The sequence below is a fragment of the Papio anubis genome, chromosome 14 (genome assembly GCF_008728515.1).
Source record: "Papio anubis isolate 15944 chromosome 14, Panubis1.0, whole genome shotgun sequence".
Taxonomy (NCBI): domain Eukaryota; kingdom Metazoa; phylum Chordata; class Mammalia; order Primates; family Cercopithecidae; genus Papio; species Papio anubis.
Genome location: NC_044989.1, coordinates 47,767,268 through 47,794,397, shown reverse-complemented (window position 1 = coordinate 47,794,397; position 27,130 = coordinate 47,767,268). Strand labels below are relative to the sequence as shown.

The 27,130-nt window shown below is 50.4% G+C and overlaps 1 protein-coding gene across 1 annotated transcript in view; it reads left to right on the top strand.

Annotated features, from left to right (window-relative positions):
• The window catches only part of KCNK12 (potassium two pore domain channel subfamily K member 12), a 56,081-nt gene extending 32,313 nt beyond the window's left edge, over positions 1-23,768 (top strand). The window contains exon 2 of the mRNA XM_003908632.4: positions 18,535-23,768. Coding sequence (XP_003908681.1) covers positions 18,535-19,436 — 902 coding nt within the window. The 3' untranslated portion in view covers positions 19,437-23,768. The remainder of the gene's footprint in view (positions 1-18,534) is intronic.
• The last annotated feature ends 3,362 nt before the right edge of the window (positions 23,769-27,130 follow it).

Sequence of the window (27,130 nt, the reverse complement as noted above, 5' to 3'; positions counted from 1 at the left end):
AAGTGTTTCCCTTGTTATAACTGAAAGATTATAGGCTTGAGAGATGAGGTTGAGAAATGGGAGATATAAATTCTCGCTCAGACTTGAGGAAGATTGACGTCATGCAAGCTACATTATTTATCCTGGATTCCATTTCCCTGTCTACAAAATGGGAGCAATGATGATATTGTCTTTACGGGGTTATGGTGATGACCACGTTAAATAAGACAAAAAATTTGCTCCACATTGCTTGCAGCTATTAAAGATGTTGATGGGTGTTCCTTTAATCTAATTTCCTTTTAAAATTGCATGAGATTCTGCTGACAGAGAAAGAGAAGACAGTTATCAAATATATTCAGCATATCTGCTGTCACTTGAAATCTACTTGAATATTATATTTATTTTTCTTTTTGTAAAATCACTAGTTTATCTGTTTCTCCCTCACATTAAAATCAAATGAAAGTCTTGGTTTTTCTCATTTCAGGGACATTTATTCACCTAATCTTTGCCCTGAAAGTGTGCAGGAGGGATTTGCTGGCTAATCTCTTTGTCCAGTGTTTTCTCTGTCACCCAGGCTAGAGTGCAGTGGTGCAGTCTAGGCTCACTGCAACCTCTGCCTCCTGGGTTCAAACGATTCTTCTGCCTCAGCCTTGCAAGTAACTGGGATTACAGGTGTGCACCACCATGCCCGGCTAATTTTTGTATTTTTAGTAGAGATGGAGTTTCACCATGTTGGCCAGGCTGGTCTCGAACTCCTGATCCACCTGCCTCGGCCTCCCAAAGTGCTGGTCTCAAGTGATCCACCTGCCTCGGCCTCCCAAAGTGCTGGTATTACAGACACGAGCCACCATGCCCACTCCTTTTTCACTCTTTTCTTCTCTGTTTCCAGCCCCTCTGCCTCAGGGCCTTTGCTCGGGCTGTTGACTAGCCTGGAACACTCTTACCCTCATCCTTTATCAAACATCCATTCCTTAACGAGGCCTCCTGGGACACACGCCACTTAAAACCATGACCTGCCTCCTCCCCACCCGCACACTCCTCACCCTCTTAGCCTGCTCTATTTTTTATTTTTCCGTAGCACTTGCCACTTTCTCACAGGCCACATAATTGTTTGTGGTTTATTATTCTGTCTCCCATACTGAAATGTAAGCTTCTTGAGGGCAGGGGACTTGGTCTGTTTAGATTACTGTTGAATCCCAAGGCCCTAGCACAGTTCCCAGCACATAGTAGGCCCTCAATAAATGTTTGTTGAATGAATGCGGACTCCTTCAGAGACTCCTCTTCTGCCCTTTAGATACTGGAGTTCCTCAGGGGCCTTAATTCTCATACCACACGTGCTCCCTGGAAAGTCTTATCCACACGACACCTGAACCCTTGAATGCCAACCTGGACCTTGCAGACGTTGTGCCTGACTGCCTCCATCGCCTGGCTAAGGCATCTTCACTACTCAGTTCCAATGGCACCTGCTCTGGGACACCCTCCCAAACCTCTTCTCTTACTTCCCGGAATCCCCTGACATCTCCCTCGCTGTCATTTTCATACGGCATTGTGGTCATTGTGTGTGAGGACAGGGATCATATCTTATTCATTTTTATTTATAAATTTAAATAACAATGTTTGTTGGGGGTGAACTTACGGTTTCAAAAGTAGCAGCTATCCCATTTGCACCACAGAAAATGTGACATATTTATAAAAACATATAAAATAAACTTAAAATCACAGCCAGGCACGGTGGCTCACACTTGTAATCCCAGCACTTTGGGAGGCCGAGGCGGGCGGATCATGAGGTCAAGAGATTGAGACCATCCTGGCCAACATGGTGAAACCCTGTCTCTATTAAAAATATAAAAATTAGCTGGGTATGGTGGCAGGCGCCTGTAGTCCCAGCTACTCGGGAGGCTGAGACAGGAGAATCGCTTGAACCTGGGAGGCGGAGGTTGTAGTGAGCCAAGATCATGCCATTGCACTCCAGCCTGGGCGACAGAGCGAGATGCCATCTCAGGAAAAAAAAAAAAAAAAAAGGAAAATCACCCATATTTTCACAACTGAGCGGTGTGCTCCATGTATGGAATTAAGTATGCATGTGTGCACACATGCACATACATAGCCAAGTAAATTAGAACACTTGGAAAGGATTTCATTTACAAAAAATAATGAATGGCATCCAATAAAATGCTATTATGGGCTGCTGAGCACAGCAGCATTTTGAGAAAGATGAAGGCAGCCCCTGAGCGCTGAGAGCTGGCCTGGCACTCACCGCAGGGCTGGGAGGATCTTCCACGGAACATAAGCATTTCATAGAAGCCCTGATCAGGCAAGGACGCCTTATGTCCACGACAGAGTGAGAGAAAAACAAGACCATTCACCCCATAAGCATGTCCAAACACAAACCAAAACAGGAACATCGTCCAAACCACAAAAACACCAAACATCCCTCATCTGGTTAGTATGAGCAACTGCTGCTTCTTGGCCAGTCACAGCTTGGCCTCGCTATGTCGTTCTCATAGCTAAGAATTAAGATACCCAGTCATAGAAGTACTCCCGCTCTTTGGCAGTATCGCATCCAGAGTGAAACCTGCTTCCTTAAGCCCTCCCTAAATCACCTAACTCAAGAACTCAAGCCCAGCTCCAAAAATTAGCCCTCTTTGATACCCTCTGACTGAGATGCCCCAGAAGCCATGGTGGCCAGGATTCCTCATTGCAGTGAGCCAGTAAGCTCAATTGTGTTTGACTACCGGTGTGTTCCTGGAGGTCTGTGGGCAATCTTATTCATCATAGTCTTCCCCTGCCCTCATGCCTGGCACACAGCAGGTCTCAAAAACATGTTGAGTTAACTGAAACTAACATGGAGACCATGGTTTTGGTAGTGTCTGCTGGTGATCACTGGACAAACTGCCAGTCCTGTTGGGAATTTAGCAGCTGCTCCCTGAGGATCTGCATTCTGGAGGGTGGCAGGAAGTCCAAGACATGGGCCATGTCCTCATTGGCAAGCTACTGTAGAAAAACACAAAGGGTTAAATCTCTGGGACAATAGGACAGGGGCTGTCACAAGACAGCACACAGTTAAATGCCTGGTGAGCTGAAAGTGCTGCCAGATGATGGAAAGTATTCAGACAGGTGAAGAGAAAAGGAAATAAGTCATTCCTGAACTTGAAAGGTGGGTCTGGGGAGCTCAGGGCAGCTGAGCCGGAGAGTGATCTGGGCAGAGCTGTGCCTCAACACCACCAACTGGGACAGCGCGCAGAACGAGCCAAAAGGAGAATGTTTCCAGAAACCAGGGAGTCTGGGTCCCAGGTCACATGAAGGGAGGGGGACAATAGGCAAGGCAAGGAGGTGGCAGGAAGGTAGATTTGAAATTGGGCAGAACTGAGTTGCAATCCCAATTGTGCCATTTTCTGTGACCCTGACCTTCAATGTCATTAACGTCTCTGAACCTCAGCCTCCATCTCCTTCTGTCGCACAGGGTCTGACACAGACTCATGCCACAGATCCAGGGCGGGCGTTTTGGCCACAGCAAGTACCCTGGCGCAGTATGATTGATGCTCATCTCAGGGAAAAATCACAGTCGCACTCTCTGAACCTAAGGCTGAGTCAGGCCTCAAGAGGTGGAGTGGAAAGAGCTGTGGGTGTGGGACTGGGACCTGTGCTGCCTTACTTCTCTGAGCCTTGGTTTCCTCACCGGCATAAAGACACCTCCCCCAGGAGTCGCTCTGGGGATTACACCTGTGAAAGCACCAGCAAAGTGCTTGGTCTGGGATAGGGGCTCCATAAATTCAGTCCCCACCATCCCTCACTTCCTGTGTGCCGGCCATCAACCTCTCCATCTGTCTGTGGCAGCTGAGAGTGGAATGTGCCTTTAGTTCCAGCCCCACCCCCATTAGAGGAGGGGTGTGCCCTACCCACCCCTGCAGTGTGCTGCAGTGTGACTGTGTGCTGCAGTCCAGTGGCCACAGCCAGGTCCTGACAGAGACCCTTGTGCTTTGACATTTTGGGCTGGATGAAAAGAGAGAGAGACCCTTGTGCTGAGGTGCTGTGGGCAGCCCCTTTACCAGCCCATAGGGCCGGCGCATGTCAGGGACTAGCAGAGCAGACACACAGCTCCCCATTGGCCTCTAGAGCACCTCCCTGGCTGCAGCTGAAAGGTGTGGGTTTGTTTTCATCATGGCTCCTCGTCTTTATTCCTCCTTTGAAGCAGCCAACCAGGCTGGCTTCTATGGGAAGGTCAAGCATGGGGACACCTCAGTTGGAGGGAGCCAGGCCCTTAAGGAGTGGCCTCGGTGCATGGAGTCGTCCCCGAGGGCTCTGAGTGCCCCCTCAGCCTGGGCACTGAGCATCCCCAGATATGGTTTGTAGCTCTATGGAAAGGACGAGACTGCTTCTCCAGGTGTATAAAACCGAATTCATTGAGAGGGCTTGGAACTATCCACTTGAGAGCAGGATTCTTTGCTTTACAAACCACCAGAAACTTCCTTTGAAAATCTCCTGTGTGATAGAGGAGTTGAGGTAAAGTGATTGAATTGACATTGTCTTGCTGCTCTGAGCAGCTTCTCCCCATGGCCGGACAGTCTGTCTCCCTTCTGAGAGGTGGTGTGACCCCGGAGCTCTTCCCCACACAAGCCCCACATGGGCGCCCCGAGGTGGGTGGGAGGAGTGAGGGACGGCGTAGGTGAGCAGAGCTTTCCTCATCTCATTGCTTCTCACGCCGGGGGCCGGGTTCATTGGTCACGTCTTTGTCCCATCAAAGGCCTCCCTTGGTGTTGGATTTAGTCTTCTCCCAAAATTCTGGGCTGAGATGAGGGCTCTGCTCTTTCTGTGGGGGGCAGAAGGGGCGGTGATCTCATCCCTGGAAAGGATTAGTCATCAGGGAGACAGGGACAGATCTTGGGGAGGGGAGGCTGGAGACGGGCTGTATGTAAATGAGTCATCTTCCCGCCAGCCCGGGGCCAAGCTTGACAGCTGCTCCCCAGGAGAGGTTGTTAAACGGGAGCTACCCGGAGGCAGGAGTGGTTAACTGGCTTTTAATAACTCATTTTGCTGAATGATTTCTGGTGAGGAGAGAAAACCTTAATCCCAGAGATAAAGCACAGAGTGGTGGGGACGGAGTGGGGGGGGGGTTTGAAGACAGCCCCGCTCGCAAGGAAGGCTGCGCCGAGGTACAAAGCTGATTCAAGGAAGCCACTTGCATTTGCTCACAGTTAACCAAAACCTCTCTAATGTTAGAAATCACTGGCCTGAGCCTGTGGGGTTCATCCTCTGTCCCTAGCTCCCTTAACCAAAACCTCTCTAATGTTAGAAATCACTGGCCTGAGCCTGTGGGGTTCATCCTCTGTCCCTAGCTCCCCTCCTCCTGCCACCTCAGCTGTCCCCACCTCCCATCTTGCTGTCATCAAATGAAGAAAGTCACCTCAAAGGTCCCCAGAGAACAAGACAAAAGCAAGCAGAACAGGGGCAGAGGGCCATTTTCTCTGTGCCTGGCTGACCGGAGCCTCTCTGTCCTGATAGCCGCGCACCCAGTGCGAGAGGGGTGCACTGCACGCTCCCACCCCACACCTGGCTTTGGAGGGAAGAAAACCAAGAGCTACTGTCCTCAGGGAGCCGTCCATCCAGCTCTGCAAATCAGACAAACCAGCAAGTGCCAACAAATACAGCAGCCCACGGTCTCAGCTGTTTCACAACAGCCCCGTTTTAAAATTTCCCTCCCACACAAACACACTGTCACTTTGGGGACTGGAAAAGATGGTACCTAACCTCTAGCCCGGCCTCCTACCAGCACAGGGGCCAGAGCTGGAAGTAAGCCCAGAGGTGAGGAGATGGGGGCCCAGCGAGGTAGGAGAACGGCGAGTCAATGGTAGAACCAGGCTACGGGGGCATTTCCCTGCCATGGAAATCCGTATGTCATGTCATGATTTGCCTATTCCTTGCCTGCTCCACCTGAGCCACTTTGCTGTGAAATAAGGTCCATGCCTCACCCTTTGTGCTTCCCAGCCAAGCTTGGTGCTTTTGGGGAGCTCACTATGTCCCAGGCACTGTGGGATGCATGTGGGAACTACATCCTCATTTAATCCTCACAGTGACATTCAGAGGGAGGGCAGTGGGCCGGGCACAGTGGCTCACGCCTGTAATCCCAGCACTTTGGGAGGCCGAGGCAGGCAGATCACCTGAGGTCAGGAGTTGGAGACCAGCCTGACCAACATGGTGAAAACCCCGTCTCTACTAAAAATACAAAAATTAGCCGGGTGTGGTGGCGGGCACCTTTAGTCCCAGCTACTTAGGAGGCTGAGGCAGGAGAATGGCTTGAACCTGGGAGGTAGAGTTTGCAGTGAGCCGAGATCATGCCACTGCACTCCAGCCTGGGTGACAGAGTGAGACTGTCCCAAAAAAACAAAAATGAATAAATAAATAAATAAATAAATAAGATAGGGCATTGGGCCATTTTTAGAAGGAGAAGCGAGGGTCAGAGAAAGTAAGGAATGTGTCCGTGTCACCCCCTCAGCAGGCGGAGGCGCCAGAGCCTGACACCACCACCCCTGTTCCTAGTTCTGCTCTCAGCTCTCCAAGAGAGGCCCTTCCCAAGCCTGCAGGAGTGAGGACTTGCTGAGTTTGTCTTCTGAGCATGAGGCTTACCAGAGCCTAGAAGTTTCTACAGAGCAGGGCACAATGTCAGGTGCTAGGCTTGGATGCTGCCACCTAAAAGTGCCAGGCAATGCTCACTCCACAAAGCTCCTGTAGGGTCAGCTTGAGTCCAAGGAAGCTAGGAGGTGCTCCCAATGTTACCAGATGGAAGGCCTTGACTGTGAGTTGTCCGGGTTCTTGGCATGTTAAACAAAGAATAGAAAAAACCTTACAAAGCAACGAAAGAATAAAGCAATGAAAAACAAAGCAACAAAAGAACGGTTGTCAGGTGTGCTGGTGGGTGCCTGTAGTCCCAGCTACTCTGGAGGCTGAGGCAGGAGGATCACTTGAGCCCAGGGGGCAGAGGTTGCAGTGAACCAAGGTCATGCCACTGCACTCCAGCCTGGGTGACAGAGCAAGATCCTGTCTCAAAGAATACACTTAAAAGAAAAAAAAAACAAAAGCAGTAATGAAAGCACAGATTTATTGAGTACATTCCACAGAGTGGGAGCCGACTTAAGCAGGTGGCCCAAGAGCCTCTCTATTGCAGTGCTCCCCAGGGTTTTTGTTGGTTTTTCATGCTGTTTACAAATGTGTTTATTGTTACTAGAATGTGTGCTCCAGAATTGTCAATGTTGTCTGCTTTGTTTAAAGCTGTATCGCTAATGCCTATGACAGCCTGCTACATCATGTGCAAATAAATGTTTGTTGAATGAATGAATATTGTTTTTTGTTTTTTGGGGGTTTTTTTTGAGACGGAGTGTCGCTCTGTCACCCAGGCTGGAGTGCAGTGACGTGATCTCAGCTCACTGCAACCTCCGCCTCTCCCCAGGGTTTTTATAAAGCTAAAAGAATTTGCTAGCACCCCTAGGTGCCCTTTAGAGGCCTAGGGTTAGTTACACCCTATGAAGGACTGTCCCGTGACCAATCAGAGGCTGAAGTGACAGCTTGGCCCACAGTCAGTCAGAGGCTGAAGTGACCGCTTGGCCCACAGTCAGAGGCTGAAGTGACAGCTTGGCCCACAGTCAATCAGAGGCTGAAGTGGAAACTTCCGTCTTGTTATCACAGGAGTGAGGATGTGGCCTGCGTGCTGCCTAATCTTGCCTAGAACTGGCTGCACCCACTGTTCTTATGCCTTAACCTTTGGTTACCCCAATTCCCTGTTCTCCTGCCTCACCAGCATTGTCCCTTGCCTTCTTCCACAGATTCCCCTGCTCCGTCAGCCAGAGTCACTGGACGTTTCCTATGGGTCAGGCTTCACCAGCAGGCTGAACCCCCTCGCCCTGCCCAATGGCCCTGGGCACTACACTCTCCCAGCAGGGGACACCTTTCCCAAGCCTAGGCCTCTGCTCCCTGTCAATCTCTTGAAATCCCACCTAATTTTTTTTTTTTTTTTAAAGACAGGGTCTTGCTGTGTCACCCAGGCTGGAGTGTAATAGTGTAGTCATGGCTCACTGCAGCCTTGACCTCCAGAGCTCAAGCCATCCTCTCACTTCAGCCTCCTGAGTAGCTAGGACCACAGGCACACACCACCACGCCCAGCTGATTTTCACATTTTTTTGTAGAAATGGGGTCCCACTATGCTGCCCAGGCTGGTCTTGAACTCCTGGGTTCCAGTGATCCATCTGCCTCAGCCTCCTAAAGTGCTGGGATTACAGGTGTGAGCCACCGTGCCCGGCCCCACCCAATTGTTAAGACTAAACACAAGTATCTCTTCTTCCATATGTCCTTCGTAATCATTCCACCAGGAAGGCCTCAGCTCTGATGTTGACCTAAACTGGTCTGGATGCACCCGGGGATTGGGGATTGGGGATTGTTTTCAGTTCCCCAGGTGATTCTATTGTGCAGCCAGAATTGAGAATTTCTGCTCTTGCCAAAAGCAACCTACCTCTCCTTCTTCCAAACTCTTGTATATTTGCTGCTTTCCTTTACCACACTGCACGCTCCTTCCTCTAGTTTCAAATCTCTGTCATGTGCTTTGCTTTGTGACCTCGGGCAAGTTACTGAACTTCAACGTCTTTATCTGTTAAATGCAACTCAGTTTACTAATCTCACAACTGGGGACAATAATCATCCCCACTGTAGTTCATCAAATCTAAGACACTATTGGTTATAAACACACCATCATGGTATGTACCTTTAAGAATTTAAAATACTGCCAAATAAACAATCAGGCCATTGACTGTAAGATGCATGATTTCAGAGATATTAACATGAGATGAAAAAAGCTGTGGCTTGGAGTCAATGAAAACACGGAGCCTCACGTAGTTGTTGTGAGGATTAAATGAATCGATACGCTTGCAGCACTTGGCACGGTGCGTGGAAATAGTGAGGCTCGATACACAGCAGCGGTTATTATCCCCTCCGCATTTTCAGTCCTCAGTAAGTGCTTTAATGACTTCTCCAGCCATTCTTTTAGCACCAGCTCCCCCAAAAGGTTCAGGGCTTGTCCAGGGTGGTCGGTTGTCCTCCCCAGGGGTGTGACATGGAGAAAGCTGACATGTGCAGCCCTGAGGTACCAAGGCTGGGGCACATATCCCAGGGCAGTCTCTGGCCCAGTGCCCTCTCAAGTGTCCAGTCCTCCCACATTGAGTCTGGCCAGAAGCCCCTCCCACTCCCGGAGAGGCGATGTCGCAGTTCCAGCCACAGAGCAGGCTGTTGGCAGCCCCGCCCTCCATCCCACAGCCCTCCCCACATCTCCCACTTCTCCCTGTTCGGAGAGAGAGGGACATGGGAAGGCCTGGCCGCTGGCCTGGCTGGGCAGGGCTCAGCCTTGTGTGAGCCTTGGGTCCTTGATTATTAAAGTGAGGCTCTTAATCCCAACACTGGCCAGTCAGGAAGGATCAAATGAGATGGGGATATTGGGAGAAGCTTCTCAGAGGAGTGTACCAAGCTGACAACTGGGGTCATGAGTAAGGTTTCCAGGTTTAGGAAATAAAAAGACAGCATGCCTAGTGAAATCTGAATTTCAGATAATCAACTATATTTTAGCATAAGTATGTCCCATGCAATATTTGGGACTTATGCTTAAAAAATGGTTTCTTGTTTACCCAAAAGTCATATTTAACTGGGTGTTCTGTATTTTACCTGGCAACCCTAATGAGCCATGAGCCATGGCCCAGTATTTCTGAGTCTTTTTCCATCCCTGCCCACTGAGTCCATGCCTCAGCCTTCCCATGGCTTCTCTGTAGCCATGAAAATGCTCTGCACTGATTGACTTAGGTCTACCCATCCTTGAGCCAATCATGGTAAGGAACTGGATTATCCTGATTGACTGAGACTAACAGAGCCCATTCCTGGAGTTGGGTCACTTCTTCAAGTAGCCTGGCTGCTGCTCAACATAGTACAGGTTGGCAGAATGATTGGTAGGGAGAGAGCTGCAGTGCCCACCACAAAAATTTTAGGTCAATGGAAATTTAAATCAAAATATTTGTAGTTGGACAGATTCCAACCAATAGGGTCATCTGGAATACCTTATTAACATTATTTCTTAAAAGAATGGCATTCTTAAAGGAATATTCCACCTACATCAGATTTATCTGGGCACATTTGTTAAAATGAAATTCCTAGGCTCCTTTTCTGACCCACTAAATAAACCTCTGAGCGGGACCTGCCATGGAATCTGCATTTTTTTTTTTTTTTTTTTTTTGAGACGGAGTCTCGCTCTGTCGCCCAGGCTAGAGTGCAGTGGCCAGATCTCAGCTCACTGCAAGCTCCGCCTCCCGGGTTCATGCCATTCTCCTGCCTCAGCCTCCTGAGTAGCTGGGACTACAGGCACCTGCCACCTCGCCCGGCTAGTTTTTTTGTATTTTTTTAGTAGAGACAGGGTTTCACCGTGTTAACCAGGATGATCTCGATCTCCTGACCTCGTGATCCACCCATCTCGGCCTCCCAATGTGCTGGGATTACAGGCTTGAGCCACCGCGCCCAGCTGGAATCTGCATTTTAATCATGCGTCCCAGTTGCTTGGAACAGCCCTGGTTTATACATGCTGTCCTGGGGTAGTTACTAGTAGAGCCACTTTCACTCTCAGAAGTATCCCAGATTGGACTGTACAGTATGTTTTATTTCCCTCTCTCACAGTTGACAGTGCAGAGCCCAGCAGGAAAAGTTTCCAGTGGGTAATGAGTCAAGACTTCCCATCTGTCCAGCAAGTGGAAAGAGCATGCACTTCAGGGTCAGCTCAGCCACGTGCAAACTAACTTCAGTGAATCCGTCCCCTCCTTCAGCCCGTTTCCTTGCCTGCATTGTTGGGGGTAATAGTGCCTCCCTCACAGGGTGGCTGGGGGCCTGGATGGGAGGAGTGTGTCAAGGGCCCAACTGAGGCTGCCGCCCAGGGCTGCACGATACAGATCAGTGCTGGCCTCTCCATCTCACTTCCATGCTCTCTGAGCTGAACTCCGAAGGCCCCGTCACCAGGGCCCCATTTGCGAAGGCGGCACCAGACAGGCTGTGGGAACGAGCTTCACAGCTTTTGTCAAAGTGGCATAATAAAGCCCCCAAGTGTCTGCTCTTTGCAAACTGGGATGGCAGATCAATTGTGGCATAAACAAAATAGCAGGCTTGGTGCGAACCCAGGGACAGATTACGCCTCTGCAGGGTGTGATTGAGCGGGAGGAGGAGATTCTCAGGGTGGCTGGGTTTGCCTTTTCTCTGGCTGAAGCTTTGAGGCCCCCCTCCAGAGCAGCTTGGCTCCCCACAAATGGCAAGAGCTTGGGAGACTGCTCTTCTACCCTGGGAGGCAACTGGCTAGGCGGTGGCACAAGCATAGGCTCCAGTGCCCTCAGCAGGAAGCCTGTCCCAGCATCCCCCAGTGCTCTGAACCTACTGACCTTGATGTGGAAGAAGATGGACCGTCCTCCACCCCCACTTTGTCTCCTAGGCTGAACTGAGTGTGCTCTGTAGGAAAGCAAAGGGCAGTAAAGCAGGCACAGAGAGACCTCAGGAATAGGACAGTAAGGACGCTTTCACTGGCTGCCCTCTGCGCTGTCAGAGACCCTTCTGGCCCACCTGTCCCTTCATTCTGGGCAGATGGTGCTACACAGCCAGTCTAGTATTTAGCATCATTTGGGGCCTGCAGCACTCCCTGGCTAAGTTATGCTGAATGCAAGCTGAGTCAGGGCCGTAAGAGGACCCCAGGACAAGTTCTGGCCCAGAGTTTATGTGCCCTGTCCCAGGGGTGAGCCTGCTGGCAGCAAAGGGGACAGGATCTGTACAAAACTGCTAAGAAACCCAGTGAGGGGCCTCTAGGAAGGCAGCCCAGAGACTATGAGGACGGGAACTGCATCTGTCTGGTTTTCCACCATATTCCTGAGCCTAGCATGATGCTGCCAACCTGATGCTGGCCACAGTAAATGTTTGCTGAAGGAATGAATAGGTGGATGTTGGTCTTACCAGCTTCATGTCTGGTGTTGGTTGCCTTGTTGAGGCCCTCGGATAAAGCCACACCCCTGTGAGGACGGAGCATGAGGCCGGTCTCATTCTAGGTTTGGTCATCCAGGAAAAAGGCAGATCCTCAACTGGAAACCCAAACTCCAATAGATGGCCTTGGGCAGAAGCCAGAAGTCCAGACATGGAAGAGTTTAGAGGAGTCAGAAGAGGCCCCCAGAGAGTGCAGGAGATGGCCTCGGCCTCACGAAAGTAGGTCAGGCAGGGCAGGCCTGTGGGGGCCCCAAGAGGCCAATAAGCACCCCGGCTGCAGACTGTCAACCAGGCAGACTGTCACCCAGAAGCAGGAGTCTCCTCTGCACCTCATTCCTCCTGCTGTCCCCAAGCCCTGGGTCAAGTCTTATGTAAATAGCCCAGCTTGTCTGAGCTGTGCCATGGGAAGGTCATGAGTCTACCTTGGCAGACTCTTTAGGGGACAGGCCATGGCCTCTCTCCCCTGTGAAGGGGGCAGCAATGATCAGTAGAAAGGGGGCCAGAGAGGACAGAGGACTCTTAAGGATGGGAGTCACAACTCTGAGCAGCAGCCGCTCTCCCACGAAGATGCTCCCGGGCTGTGGCCCTGGAGGACTGCAATTTGGTTTTTAAGAAAAACGAAGCTTCCTTGGTGCCCTCAGAATACAGTCTAGTGTGGTGGAAAGAGCATGAACTTTAGATGCTAGCACACCTGGGTTTCAATCTCAGCTCCACCATTTGCAAGCTGTGGGGCCTTCGCAACTGCTTCACCCTTTGACCTACAGTTTCCACATGTGTTGAATGGAGCTGGCCTCCCCCACAGGTTGTCATGATGACATGCGATGATGCACTGTTAGGTGGTGGCTTTCACCACAGTGAAGAGAAAATCCAGGTGGAACCAGTTTATTAAATGGGCCAACACCGGAAATGGCTTTGTCTCATCTATTGTCCTCAAGAACTCCTTTTTAGATTCCTTAACATCTTGAGTAGACGCTAGAGTTTTCCAAATAGTTGGTTTTTATGTCTTTTTGTGTTTTGGGTTTTTTTGTTTTTTGTTTTTTTTTTGAGACAGAGTTTCGCTCTGTCGCCCAGGTTAGAGGGCAGTGCCGCAATCTTCGCTCATTGCAATTCAAGCGATTCTCATGCCTCAGCCTCCCAAGCAGCTGGGATCACAAGCACACATCACCATGCCCAGCTAATTTTTGTACTTTTAGGAGAGACGGGGTTTCGCCAAATTGCCCAGGCTGGTCTCGAACTCCTGGCCTCAAGTGATCCGCCTGGGATTACAGGTGTGAGCCACCACACTCAGCCAGTTTCTTTCTTTTCTTTTCTTTCTTTTTTTTTTTTGGAGATGTAGTTTCACTCTTGTTGCCCAGGTTGGAGGGTAGTGGTGTGATCTCGGCTCACCACAACCTCTGCCTCCCAGATTCAAGCAATTCTCCTGCCTCAGCCTCCCGAGTAGCTGGGATTACAGGCATGCACCACCATGCCCAGCTAATTTTTTGTATTTTTAGTAGAGACGGCGTTTTTCCATGTTGGTCAGGCTGGTCTCGAACTCCCGACTTCAGGTGACCTGCCCACCTTGGCCTCCCAAAGTGCTCGGATTATAGGCGTGAGCCACCACACCCAGCCTCTTTTGTTGTTGTTAAGTACCAGTTTTAAGATTGAGACATTCTCAGATGTTTAATCAAATCTTCAAATTCACTTCTAATCAGAGTTTAGCCTCCCCCTCTAGCTCCAGGCTGACACATGGCTCAGGGGACCTGCAGTGGATGGGGCATGGGGGTGATCTTGCATCACTGGAGCCACTATCATTCCTTCTTAACTTTTGCTGGTGGGGTTGCAAGGCTCCCTGTTAGAACAGGCATATGTGCTTTCATGGCGCCTATTTATGGGTCCTTGGGAGCCCTGCACAGGGACCACTCCCTGCCCCATTCCCTGAGCGGGCACTGCCCTCTCCATCCTTCCTCCTGTGACTCCTTCTCATGCCATCCCCAGCCCTCTGCCCCTCAGCCTCTTCTTGCTAGGGCCCCCTTGCTCCAGCAGGTGGTCCTCTTGAGCAGACTCTTCAGATCTCTTCCTCTCAGTATCCACTTGTCACCCTCTAGTGACCCATGTCACCCTCATACCTCCTGATGCAGCAAGCCCTTGAAGTGCAGATGGCTCCCGTGACTGCCCTCTTCCTCCCGTGCCTGTGGGGGCTACCCCAGTCAGCCTCCCAGCCAGAGAACTCTCGAGCACAGCTCTGGACTCCAGGGGACAATGCCGGGTTCTCCCAGGACTCTCACCATGCTCCATTCTAGGTGGGCCTGTAAGCGACTGTGCCCAGCCAGCTGGGAAGTGAGCTGCTGGGCTTTCTTCTTGCTGAAGCTCCATAAGTCCTTTTTTTTTTTTTTTTTTTGAGCCGGAGTCTCGCTCTCTCGCCCACGCTGGAGTGTAGTGGCGCGATCTCGGCTCACTGCAAGCTCCGCCTCCCAGGTTCACATCCCAGGTTCATGCCATTCTCCTGCCTCAGCCTGCCGAGTGGCTGGGACTACAGGCGCACACCGCCACGCCAGGCTAATTTTTTGTATTTTTTAGTAGAGATGGGGTTTCACTGTGTTAGCCAGGATGGTCTCGATCTCCTGACCTCATGATCCGTCTGCCTCAGCCTCCCAAAGTGCTGGGATTACAGGCGTGAGCCACGGTGCCCGGCCCCATTAGTCCTTTTGACCTTCCCTGCTCCAACCATCCCCTGGCCTGGGGGTGAGTGAAAGAATCCACAGCACTCCCCACTGCCACAACTCCCCACAATGACTTCCCAATTGATGGAAGATTCCATCAATCCCTAGCCTTTCCGTATAGCCTGGAGGTGGGGGTGTGGGGGGTTGCTAGCCCCAGACCTGTTTCGCTGTTTTAGTGAGTCCAGCATGGATGTGTCTGGAACTTCTCTTTAGAATGGGCAGAAATGTACACATACTGTTCTCAGCTTTGAGGCTTTAGCTGAAAAATCCAATTCAACATTTTCTTAGACAAAGTACTAGTTTTCCAGGCCCAGGATTTTCAATTACCTTAGGAATGTAACAGAGTTATCCTTCTATAAGAGATTTTGTTTTCCCTCAGTGAGTAGATGCAGTGTTCTGTATACTGGTCTATGTACCAGGCTTGAAGCCAGGACAAAGAGGTGGGAGTCTGTCCCCAAGATGCAGGTCACAGCCCCTCAGCCCCTACTCCCTCACCTATATAGTGAGGGGTACGTCAGAATTGGGTATCTGAGAGTTCTAACAGTCTAGAAATTTAAAATTTTTTTCTCATTATGAGTACCAAAAAACTCACAAAACATACAATTTGACAAATTATTATACAGCTAACACACAAGTAACTACCATCCAGGTCAACAGAAACATTTCTAGCACCCCAGAGGTCCCCTGTGCCCCTCTCAGCTACTACCCCCTGCCATGCTCTAGAGGAAGTCCCAATTCTGACTTTTATCAAAATTACTTCCTTGCTTTCCCTTATAATTTTACCAACCATGCATGCCTCCCTAAAAAAGGCTGTACTTTGGCCTGATTTTGAATTTTATATTAATGGAATAATGCAGAATATATTCTTTTGTGTCCAGCTTATTTTGTTCAACATTCTTTTTGTGAGATTTATCTGTGTTGTTGCAAGTAGCTATGGTTCATGCTTTTTTTTTTTTTTTTTTTCTTCTGAGATGGAGTCTCGCTCTGTCGCCCAGGCTGGAGTGCAGTGGCGCAATCTCAGCTCACTGCAAGCTCCGCCTCTCGGGTTCCCGCCATTCTCCTGCCTCAGCCTCCAGAGTAGCTGGGACTACAGGCGCCCGCCACCTCGCCCGGCTAGTTTTTTGTATTTTTTAGTAGAGACGGGGTTTCACTGTGTTAGCCAGGATGGTCTCGATCTCCTGACCTCATGATCCGCCCATCCCAGCCTCCCAAAGTGCTGGGATCACAGGCTTGAGCCACCACGCCCGGCCGGTTCACGCTTTTTAATTGCTGTATAGTTTTCATGAATAGACAATCATTTAGTTGTGTTGTTAGACATTTAGGTTATTGGTCTAAAATGTTTTATAAATATACACATACACTCCCACTCCACTTATAGCCATGTAAATTCAGAGTTGATTTCTTTATAAACTCAAGAACTTGAGTGTGGCTTTAAAATATAGCAAAATCCCTCTATCAAGTTCTTGGTTACATAGCTACTTTGGTTTTTTTCACTTTCTGTGAATCTAGGGACATAATTCATCTTCCTCAACATGGGTAACCTAAGATTTTTCCCTAACCTGAGTCATTAAGCATAAGATGAACACCACGCTCAGGCAACTGGGCATTTTCTTCAGATAGTCTAGAAAATGATTAAGCCTATATGCATAGGCTTAAGGAATGTACTCTGAAAGTATTACAAGAAATATTTTCTATAGTCTGTTTAGAGAACTAGAAAGCCACATAAGACAAACTCTTCTCCACTTTCCCAGGGCTGGCCCCACCCCACTGGCAGGGCACAGGTAGCCTTTTTGCCATAGGGCACAAATTAAACAGGGATGCCCCTGATCGCTGCCAGAGGTGTTGAACGGTACCATGGTGCTGCTCAGACAAACGATCCATTGTTTTCAGCTGACTCGAAGCAGTAAGTGAATCTTTCCACTAAGAGATGAAACCCCCTCCCATAGCCAGAGTCAGGCAACCATGGGTCCCACAGACCACAGCCAGCACTAGGCAGGGAGCTTAATCTGGAGAGGCAGAGCTGCCACTCTGCACTGCCCTGGATGGCATGGGTGAGCACACTGGCAGGCAGCCACACCTTCTGCAGAAATCAATTGATAAAGACACCCTTAAAGTCTGTGCTTTGAACAAGTGGTAAGTTAACAACGATAAGGGCCTGAAGCAATACGCAGTTGTGTAGACCTCCCAGAACAAAGCAATTTTAGACATACCAGCAGCACAGGACCCAGCTGGGCCAGAGCCTTTCTTTGGCCACAAGTGTGAGCAAGGATGATTGATGGTGACCCTTGGTTGAGAAGGGGCCGGCACCCAATGGCAGAGCCATGCTCAGTCTCTGAAGGGTGTGGGTTGACTACTCTCAAACAATCCTTTTGTCAGCCTCACAAAGCTCTTTTCAGAGACCATTAACTCTAGCTACCTGGTTACACTCTACCTGGTCCCATAGTAAGCAGTCCCAATTAAGGCAAAGCCCTATTAATGCTTCCCTAACAAGGCTGCCCGCCCAGGTGTGCTACAGGTTACATTTAAAAACCAGGCTTTTGGAGAAAGACTCATAGTCAACAGTTGTTCAGCTTGGATTCATTCCAATTCCAAATAACTTACTTGAGGAAAGACGAGGAGCTGCAGTTGACTTTTGAGCATTGACACTTAATTTTGGGGTCCTTTCGTTAGTAGGCAGAGTTGGTAAACCGATTTTTTTTAATAACAGGGAGGGACTGAAAATCTATGGCACACTTGAGAAAAAAATTGGGCACATATGACAACTCTTTAAAAACTGCCCTTTAAACAGAAAAGCCTGCTATTCTAGTGTGAAAGACTTTGGAGTCATCTGGGAATTGATTTGAAATGCACATTCTCTTGTCACCCCATATTCACATTGTAAGAACTAGGGAAGTGACGGACTACCCACTTGGCCTTATGCCCAATTCCAGAGGCATGAAATGTTGGCAGACTAAGAAAATATGGTCCTTTCTCCGCCGCTAGAAAAAATAACAAAGAATTTGCTGGACATAGTGGCATACACCTGCAGTCCTATCACTTGGGAGGCTGAGGCAGGAGGATCACCTGAGCCCAGGAGTTTAAGGCTGCAGTGAGCTATGACTGTACCACTGCATCCAGCCTGGGTGACAAAGAACCTGTCCCCCCTGCCAAAAAGAAAATATGATCCTTTGAGCAAAGGCCTTTTCGAAGTGCCTGTGAAGTGAAAATTAGTCACAGCACTAAGATTACTCGGCTTTTTTCATCATTCTCAAGTAGGCAGTGGAGTTTCCAAGTAACGAGACTGGTATAAAAAGTGCACAAGCACATAAGCAGCTAGATATCTTTGAAGAGATCTATGTTGGTTTTGATTTCTAATGTAAATATTTGTAATTCACCCAACAAAACTCACCTACTCTAGTATATTAATGTATTTATGAACTAAATGACAGTTTTTAAACAATTTGGAGGAGTGGGAGAGCAGGTGTCCCTGGTTGGCTTTGTGGGTATCTCAGTGGTTTGCACCTGTGCAGCAGTGGTTTCTATTTTTTTGTCATGATGGATCCTTCCTAGCGACTACCTGTCCCACCCACTTGGGTTTACAGGTCCCCAAGATGAAGGGCCATGTCTCCTCCATCAGTTTAGGGGCTGCCAAGATCAAGAACCCTATCAGGTGCCACCAAGGGAGAGAAATGACTAAGTGCTGTTTTTCCTCTACCTGAGTGGTGCCACTGGAGATAGGAGCCATGCAAGCACCTGCATGCCCCCGCCCCCGTCCCCCCTGACGCCCAGTGAGGACCACCTGCGCGGCCAGGACCGCGCTGACCCTGCCCTGTCTCCACAGGTTTCGGCATGACCACCCCCGCGACGGTGGGCGGGAAGGCCTTCCTCATCGCCTACGGGCTGTTCGGCTGCGCCGGGACCATCCTGTTCTTCAACCTCTTCCTGGAGCGCATCATCTCGCTGCTGGCCTTCATCATGCGCGCCTGCCGGGAGCGTCAGCTGCGCCGCAGCGGCCTGCTGCCCGCCACCTTCCGCCGTGGCTCCGCGCTCTCGGAGGCCGACAGCCTGGCGGGCTGGAAGCCCTCGGTGTATCACGTGCTGCTCATCCTGGGCCTGTTCGCCGTGCTGCTGTCGTGCTGCGCCTCGGCCATGTACACCAGCGTGGAGGGTTGGGATTACGTGGACTCGCTCTACTTCTGCTTCGTCACCTTCAGCACCATCGGCTTCGGGGACCTGGTGAGCAGCCAGCACGCCGCCTACCGGAACCAGGGGCTCTACCGCCTAGGCAACTTCCTCTTCATCCTGCTCGGCGTGTGCTGCATTTACTCGCTCTTCAACGTCATCTCCATCCTCATCAAGCAGGTGCTCAACTGGATGCTGCGCAAGCTGAGCTGCCGCTGCTGCGCGCGCTGCTGCCCGGCGCCCGGCGCGCCCCTGTCCCGGCGCAACGCCATCACCCCGGGCTCCCGGCTGCGCCGCCGCCTGGCCGCGCTCGGCGCCGACCCCGCGGCCCGCGACAGCGACGCCGAGGGCCGCCGCCTCTCGGGCGAGCTCATCTCCATGCGCGACCTCACGGCCTCCAACAAGGTGTCGCTGGCGCTGCTGCAGAAGCAGCTGTCGGAGACGGCCAACGGCTACCCGCGCAGCGTGTGCGTCAACACGCGCCAGAACGGCTTCTCGGGCGGCGTGGGCGCCCTGGGCATCATGAACAACCGGCTGGCCGAGACCAGCGCCTCCAGGTAGACCGCCCGTCCGCCCGCGCCAGGGACCCTCTCCAGGCCGCGGGGCCGCCGGGCGTGGTTTGCTTCCCTTCTCTCAGTCACTGCTGGCGCTTTCTTAATCTTTATCCAATAAAATGAAACAAAAAAAATTTTTTTTTAAAGAAATACTATTTGGCCAGGCCTGATGTTATCAAGGGCAGATTTTGGGGACGCCTGTGTTCCTTGTGAGTTCCCTTTTCGAGAACCGTGGCCCCCAGCAGATTCTCCTTCAGGGAGAGAAAACGTGGCCCCCCCAGGTCCCCACCCAGGGCATACCGCAGCGAGGAGGGTTTTGCAGACTGGCACTAAACCCCGTCCCCATGCACAGAAGCAGCCGGCAACCCCAAAGCATATGGTGCAACTTTTCGTGGCTCTGAATTACCTCCTCAGCATTTAGAATCCTGGCCCAGCCTAGCAGCTTCCTTCTGGTCGTCAGAAGTGATATAGTCACAGTTTTGACAGGTGGGGGTAGGGACAGCCATATGTTGCCTCCCGATGTATATATATAGAACAGCCACTACACACAGAGAATGGTGTAGTATTATGCAATGAGATGAAACATAGCACCAACTTGCGGACTGTGGCATTTCCCCCAGATTTGGAAATTGCAGTGGTGAGGGGCTTAGCTGGCCTTTCTCAGCCCAAAGTTAGTCCATTTAGCACAGAGCACAGGGCAGCTACTTTTAATGGCGGGCAGTCCAGGGCGCCTGTGAGGAGGGGAGCGCTGAGGCTGCAGGAGCCCTGCTGGGCTTTAGCTGGCTAATCTCCAGGCTCGGATAGGATCTTGAATCCCCCAACCGTCCTTTCTTTCACAAGCTCATCCACAACAGGCCTTTTCAATATTAACCAGGAATATCTGAGTCTCCTCAGACAAGATATTTCTTTGTTGGTGTGGATTTTTTTTTTTTCTTAACTACTGTTGATGAGTTCAACTTTTCCCCCTTTGAGAGATCATGGGGTTGCTGGGCGCAGCCCTCCAGCTTCTCCTCCTCCTCTGAAGGAGGCAGCTCTGCCAGCTGCGTTCTTGGGAACCAGGGCCTGCAGCACCAGGAACCCAAAAGAAGCCATCTTCCAAATGTCAGCGTGTTTGGTTCCAGAGGCCATGATGTGTTTGGGGTCAGGAAAGACAGAATCCCTTTCTAAATATTGTTTATCAAGAGGATTTGTCTTCTCCATGCACAGCCTGTTGGAGGTAGAGGAAGGCAGGAGGGAGGGAGCTGGTGAAACTGGTGGATGGAAGTAATGTTAGGATTAAAGTTTTGCTCTCAGACTGCGGGACAGATTCTCCCAGACTTGCCTTCTGCAGCACGGGGGCCCCTGACCTGGAGGAAGGCCAGATACCCAGGCTTCATTGAAAGGATGGTGGTCTGGGGCTGTAAACAAACACTCCCTCTGGCCATTTTTCTCATCTATGATGAGGGCAAGGACAGGTGCCAGAGTTTATACAGGCACGGCGTGACCCACCAGTAGGCAGAGCTTCTGATAGGAAGTCTTAGAAAAGCACCGCCTCACCGCCTCCAGCTCGAGCCATGCTGTGAAATCTCTCTCCCTGGCAAATGTGCCTGGAACACACATACACAAACATGCACGCATGCGCTCACGCATACAGCATTTGAGTCAAACTTGAATGTCAAACTCTTCTTTCCCCTTCTAGTTCATGGCAGGAAGGGAAAGCTTACCTGAGATCTCAGTGACTCTCCAGCTATTTTGGGTAATTTCTGGTTTGAGTTGGGATTAGTTTTTAAACATGGGCCCTAATCTAGGGTGAAGCCAGTGAAGCAGCACTGGCCAGGAGAGAGGTCAGTCTTGCTAAATACTGAATGGTGGGCTCCTGTGAAAACCATGCTTTCAGGATTCACTGTGACTGTCAGGCCAGCCCAGCGAGTGCCCCCACATCCAAGCCATGGTTGCGGTCACAGTGAAGGGATTGCCCACTCAGAGGGGCACATGTTCTCTAGGGCAGGGCCCTCTGACAGGACCTGGAAATAAAATCCACGTTTATCCCTTTAAAAAAGGGAACAATTAAAAGGCATTCAATTAGAGGTGTTACCTAGGCAACAGGAAATAACTTGGGGATCAGAGCTGTCCAGAAAGGGAAGAAGAGATCCCCATGATAGAGGCATCTAGATAGTGAGGACTTGATCTGGGGGCAAAATAACAGCCTACGCACAGTAAGTGAGCCCCAGCTACAGTCCAGCAACCTAAAACCCAGGCATCAAGACTGTGTGAGCTAGACAGGCCTAAAGAGACCTCCAGGCAATCCCCCGCCCAGCGTGCAGCACTACACAGAATCCTGGTCTCCATGGGAGGAACCAGGACCCACCTCCAGAGAAGAAAAACTCGAAACATTTCTTGGCAGTCTTCTCTGTTGGCGGTGCTTCCTAGACTCTATCCCAAGTTGCTTATGCTGCAGCCTCAGCTGTTTTTACTTCTTTTCTTATGCTTTGGTTTTGGAAAGAGGCAATTGAAGGCAGCTTGAGCAATCTTCTAAAGGAATCGTAAGCGTGGTTTCAAGGGGCAGGAAAATGAGACCCTTCCCCTTCCCACCCCCCAACTTCCCAGAGAAACGCCAGTCCTCCAAGGTACAGTGGCAGCTCAGGATCCAGTGGCACATGTTTATTTTTGCCTATGTTCCCCTGTCCCCATCCCCCAACCCAGTCTCAGTCACATGATGCCATGATACGTCACGCCATCGTCCCTCATCTCAGGCCAAAGGGCTCAGTGCCCCAGACACCAGGGGCTGCTTCACTGAAGCAGGCATGTGGTTCTCCCATCATTTCAGGAACAGGGGGATGCATTTCTTTGGTGCAGGTTCTTCTAGACCTCAGACCAAAAAAGAGCTCCATTCCCTCAGATGCTGTGGCCTCTCTCGCTATCCTGGGGGTCTCATTTTTCCCACCACTGGTAGCTCACTGTAGCCTACAATTTCCTCACGCTCCCGGAGTTGCTTCCTAACTTTAGGCCTGAACTTACCCATCATGCCGGCGCTGTGGGGCTCCCTTAAAGGTGGAATGAGCTCCAAGAAGCCCTCGCCATATGGCTGTGGCCACATAGAAGCCAGAGTCTTGGCGAGCAGCCTTCTCAGAGCTGAGCAGAAAGGTAAAGAAGCCACCCTGGGTGTCCTAGCTTGCTAAAGCGAGGTGGCCAGGCCTTTGTGTCCTCTGAATGAAGCAGTGCCTCCAGGCCTGGAGAAGGCATCAGAAGGCTTAGGCAATCTCAGGCTCTCATATTGTGGAAAATGCCGGGCAGCCCTGGGCATTTGCACAGTATCATGCATATATATATATACACACATACACACACATACACACCAGCCTTACAAAGAGCTACTATCCCTTTTCCCCAAGGAAAAGTCTCAGTCTGGGCCACTTTAAGAAGAAAGATTTCCCATTTTAACTCCCTAGAGATGTACCAGGGCCTGGAAAATCCCTCTCTGCCTTGGGGGAGTTTTATGTACAATTTGCATGTATTCAGGTTTCACACAGAAGCCAGCATCCAAACCCAAGCCAAACCCTGGAAAATAGCTGCTGAATTGACCCAGGATCCTCCGTCCTTCAGACAGGCCTCCCAGCAGACCCCCTCTTCCTGTGGGCTCTGGGGTGAGGGGTGACTGAGCCCTCATGGCCAAAAGAGAAGCTTCTGGGGAACTGAGGCAGACGGCAGCCCAGCCAGGCAGAGACCATAGGAGCGACGGGCCCTGTGGTTCGATCTTACTGTAACTTTTTACATTCTTAAAAAACAAAAAGCACAATTCCACATGCACACTGTCTGGAAAGCACAGCCAGACAGCCAGCCTAGGGCACTTCTGAGTCCAGAAGAGGCGCTGGGGCTTTATCTGTTGCAGGGTTGTTGTTTTGTTGTATAATGTGCTCGTGGTGACTCTGAAGGCTCCTCACTTTGTAGGGTGGAGAGGGAGGGAGGGAGGGCCTGCTAAGGCCATTCCTGACCCCCAGGGTGGGCTCATCAGCATGGACTTGGGGCCTGGACTGTTGCCCCTGGAGCAGCTCTGGCACCTTCAGGCACCCCAGAGCACAATTGCTACATCTTCCACGCTAGTCTCATGCATTGAGGATTTCTGCACTCGGACCTGGCCCGAGACCCTCTTACCCTTCCCCTTCTTCCCTAAGGAAGCTCCCCATTGCTTTACAAATCATTTTTTATGCTATATGTTCTCTCAGGAGGGGGCTAGAGCATGCGGGACAAGCCTGCAGGGTTTCTCAAACAATACATCTATTTTTCTGAGCAGCACTCCAAGAGAGGACTTAAAGGGTGTTTAAATTAACGATGAATAAAATGCAGCCTGCCACTCCTCTGAGCTGTTTGCTTTCTGTCTGTCAGAGCCGCCTGCCTCCCCATCTTCCAGTTCACACCTCCTCTCTGGAGGGCCTGGGGGACTTCACCTGTTAGGATGGGGCCCAGTGGCAGCTCCACTGGGAAGTTACTCTACAAAACAACAGTGAAACAGAGCCCAGGGCACCAAGGGACCTCCTGGGCAGCTTGGCCAGGCTGGGCCAAGGCTGGGGGACTGGGAGATGGATCCAACCTGACTGTGCACGAGGCTCTGCAAATGGAGCTTTAAAGGATCCTGAGGCCCGGGCCCTACTCCCAGGACTCTGATTTCATTGGTCTAAGGAGCAACTCAGGCCAGCCCTGGAATTTTTGGGGGGGGGTTCTAATGGGCAGTCATGGACTTGAATACACCCTGTAAACACAGAGCACTCACATTATGGTGGTGTAGAAGGAGCATTCACTAAGAAACTAGGAGTTCTGAATTCTAGTTTTGGATCTGGCAGTCATTTAGCTCACTCCAATCCTGTTTCCCCATCTCCAAATTGGGATAATGATACCGTCTCCCCCACCTCCCAGAGGTCTTACGAGAAATAAATGAGGGGCTGGAAACTCTGAAAAGTGTAAAGTCCTCCACCATTGCAAGATGTCACAATTATAAGAGGCATTTCATAAGGATATGGGACCAGGTTGCCCTATTGCTTCTGCATGGGGTCTTTCCCACAGTGTCAGCTGCAGATGACGTTCTTCCAGCAGGTTGCTTTTGCCCTGGTTGCCTTTGCAAACCCCTTCTTTTCAGAAGCAGCTTACTTGCCCTAATAATAGTGCAAACTCTACTGAGGCCTTCTCTCCCCTCTACATCCCCCTCCTTCTTTTCCTTCAATCTTCCCTGGAAATGAGAAGTAATTGACCATCAGGCTCACACTGGCCCCACCTACCTCTATCTACAAGATCACTCCCCACTCCCCTGGGCTCCCCACCCTGTTAAGCATGACCACTCAGAAGCACAAGCTCCCCCATCTTCTATCTACAGCAGGGACTTTCATGACATCAAATGATAAAACAAGAAGTTTTATACAACTATACTATACAGATCTTGCACTATTTTTCATTCTGGTATTGTTTTGTTTTGTTTTAACCCATTTATGCTGGAGGTTGCAAAATTTTGTGTAAAAAATCAGACCTTGGCGATGACCTTAAGCAGTGGGATGTAAATAACTCCCACAGGCTTAGTGTTCCAATAATGGAACGCTAGGCATACATGGGTTAATGCTGGTCAAAGCTATTAAACTGATTTCATGATCTGCCTATGAATTACACCCAGCAATCTGAGAAACACTGGCTTATAGTGTTTCTGGAAAGAGGCCTTCCTGTTAGCTTCCAGCCAAGACCCATTAGCTAGGCTGCCATGGTGCAGAGGCCTGAGTTCTGGTCACCCATCAGCTCTCCTCTCTGTTGGGGTCTCCAGCTGTGCCCCAGTTGTGTGATGGGCACAGGTGGCTGTTTTACCTGCATGAAGTAGCCTAGATGGTCCTTGGGTTCCTTTCAAGTTCTAAGGCTTGTGATTCCTATAACATTTCATACGACACTCCAGTGATCCCTGGATGGACTGCCATTCCTCTCCCTTCTGTGGCCAGTTACCTTTCTATGAGCATATCTAACAAGCAGATTTTAAAAAGGAACTTTTAGCTGGGCATGGTGGCTCATGCCTATAATCCCAGCACTTTGGGAGGCTGAGACAAGTGGATCACTTGAGCCTAGGAGTTCGAGACCAGCCTAGGCAACATGTCAAAACCCTGTCTTTACTAAAAATACAAAAAATTAGCCAGTCATAGTGGTGCACGCCTGTAGTCCCAGAGACTCAGGAGGCTGAGGTGGGAGGATCACCTGAGCCCAGGAAGTCGATGTTTCAGTGAGCCATGATCATACCGCTGCACTCCAGCCTTGGTGACAGAGTAAGACCCTGTCTCAAAAAGAAAGAAAAAAAAAAAAAGAAAAAGAGAAGAAAAAAGAACTTTATATTTACCAAGCCAGGTCCCTGGACAAGAGACTTGCATATTTATCTTATTTAATCCCCTGGCCAATCTTGGAAATTTAACACTTTCCTCCCATTTTGTCTTGGGTCAGAGAGGTCAAGTAACTCATCTAGTTTGGGGTCAGGTATCCCCTGTGTTAGGGGCTGGTGAGACAAGGGTGAGAAAGACAGGACAGCCCTTGCTGTCCCTGGACTCCAGGCTCCTGGAGGCTGATGGGGGCAGAGCGCTGCAGTACAGCCTGCTGAGGGCTCCCTGTCCACCAGGCATTCTGGGCTGCCATGGGCACACCAAAGAGAGGCAGCCACCCAGCCTGGGTAGGCAGAGAAGGCTCTCAGAAGCAGCTGTCCATGCTGAGCCTGAGAGCAGCAAGCCTGCTGACAAGGAGCAGGAAGAGCAGCCGGGGCAGAGCAGTGTGTGGGGAGAGCAGAGCAGGGACTTGTTGGGGGAACCATATGTAGTTCTGCAGGACTGGAACACGCAGAGCAAGGGAGGTACTGGGGTGGGGGGTGGAGGCAGATAGCGAAGGGCCTTGTAAAACAAAACAAAGACTTTTTGCCTAATCCTAAGGACACTGGCAAGCCAGTGGAGGGGTTTTAAGGATGCGTGTGCTGCCGAAAATGACTCAGAATGCAGGAGTGGAGGAGGAAAGCAGATGGCAGGGTGGACCGAGGTAGTGCTAGTGAGAACAGAGAGAAGTGGAGATATTTGAGGGACACCTGAAAGGGTAGGTCCACAGAATCAATGCTTTGCCTGGATGGGGATGATAAGACTGAGAGAGAGGAATTGGGATGGAGCCAGGTCTCAGGCTAAGCAGGCAGGTAGACAGTGGTGCCACCACTGAGCCTGGGAACCCAGGAGGACGAATAGAAGAGGTGATGAGTTCAGTGAAGAAGAAGTTAGACTTGAGGGGCCCATGAGATTACCATGGGGGAGGGGTTTCCACGAAGCAATTGGCCTTGTGAGTCTAGAGCTCATAACAATGATCCAGGCTAGACCAACATTTTGGAAGTTCTCAGCACCAAGACGATGTGAATCACTCAGGCTGTGCGTGTGTAGAATGAGATAAAAAGAGGATCACAACCAGCATTTAAGAGACAGGAGGAAGAAGAAAAAAGACTAAGGAAAGAGGGACAGAGATGTGGGAGAAAACCGAGAGCACGGGATGCCACAGAGCCAGGGGAAACAAGGGGTTTCAAGAAGGAATGAGTGCCAAGTGCCACTGAGTGATTAAGACAAGGACTGAAGAAAACACCCACGAGATTTATCGAAGGGAGATATCAGTGACCTTGGCAGAAGCAGCTTCAGGGGGGTGTCAGCTTCTTTAGAACTGGTGCTGCCTGGCTAATTTTCATGG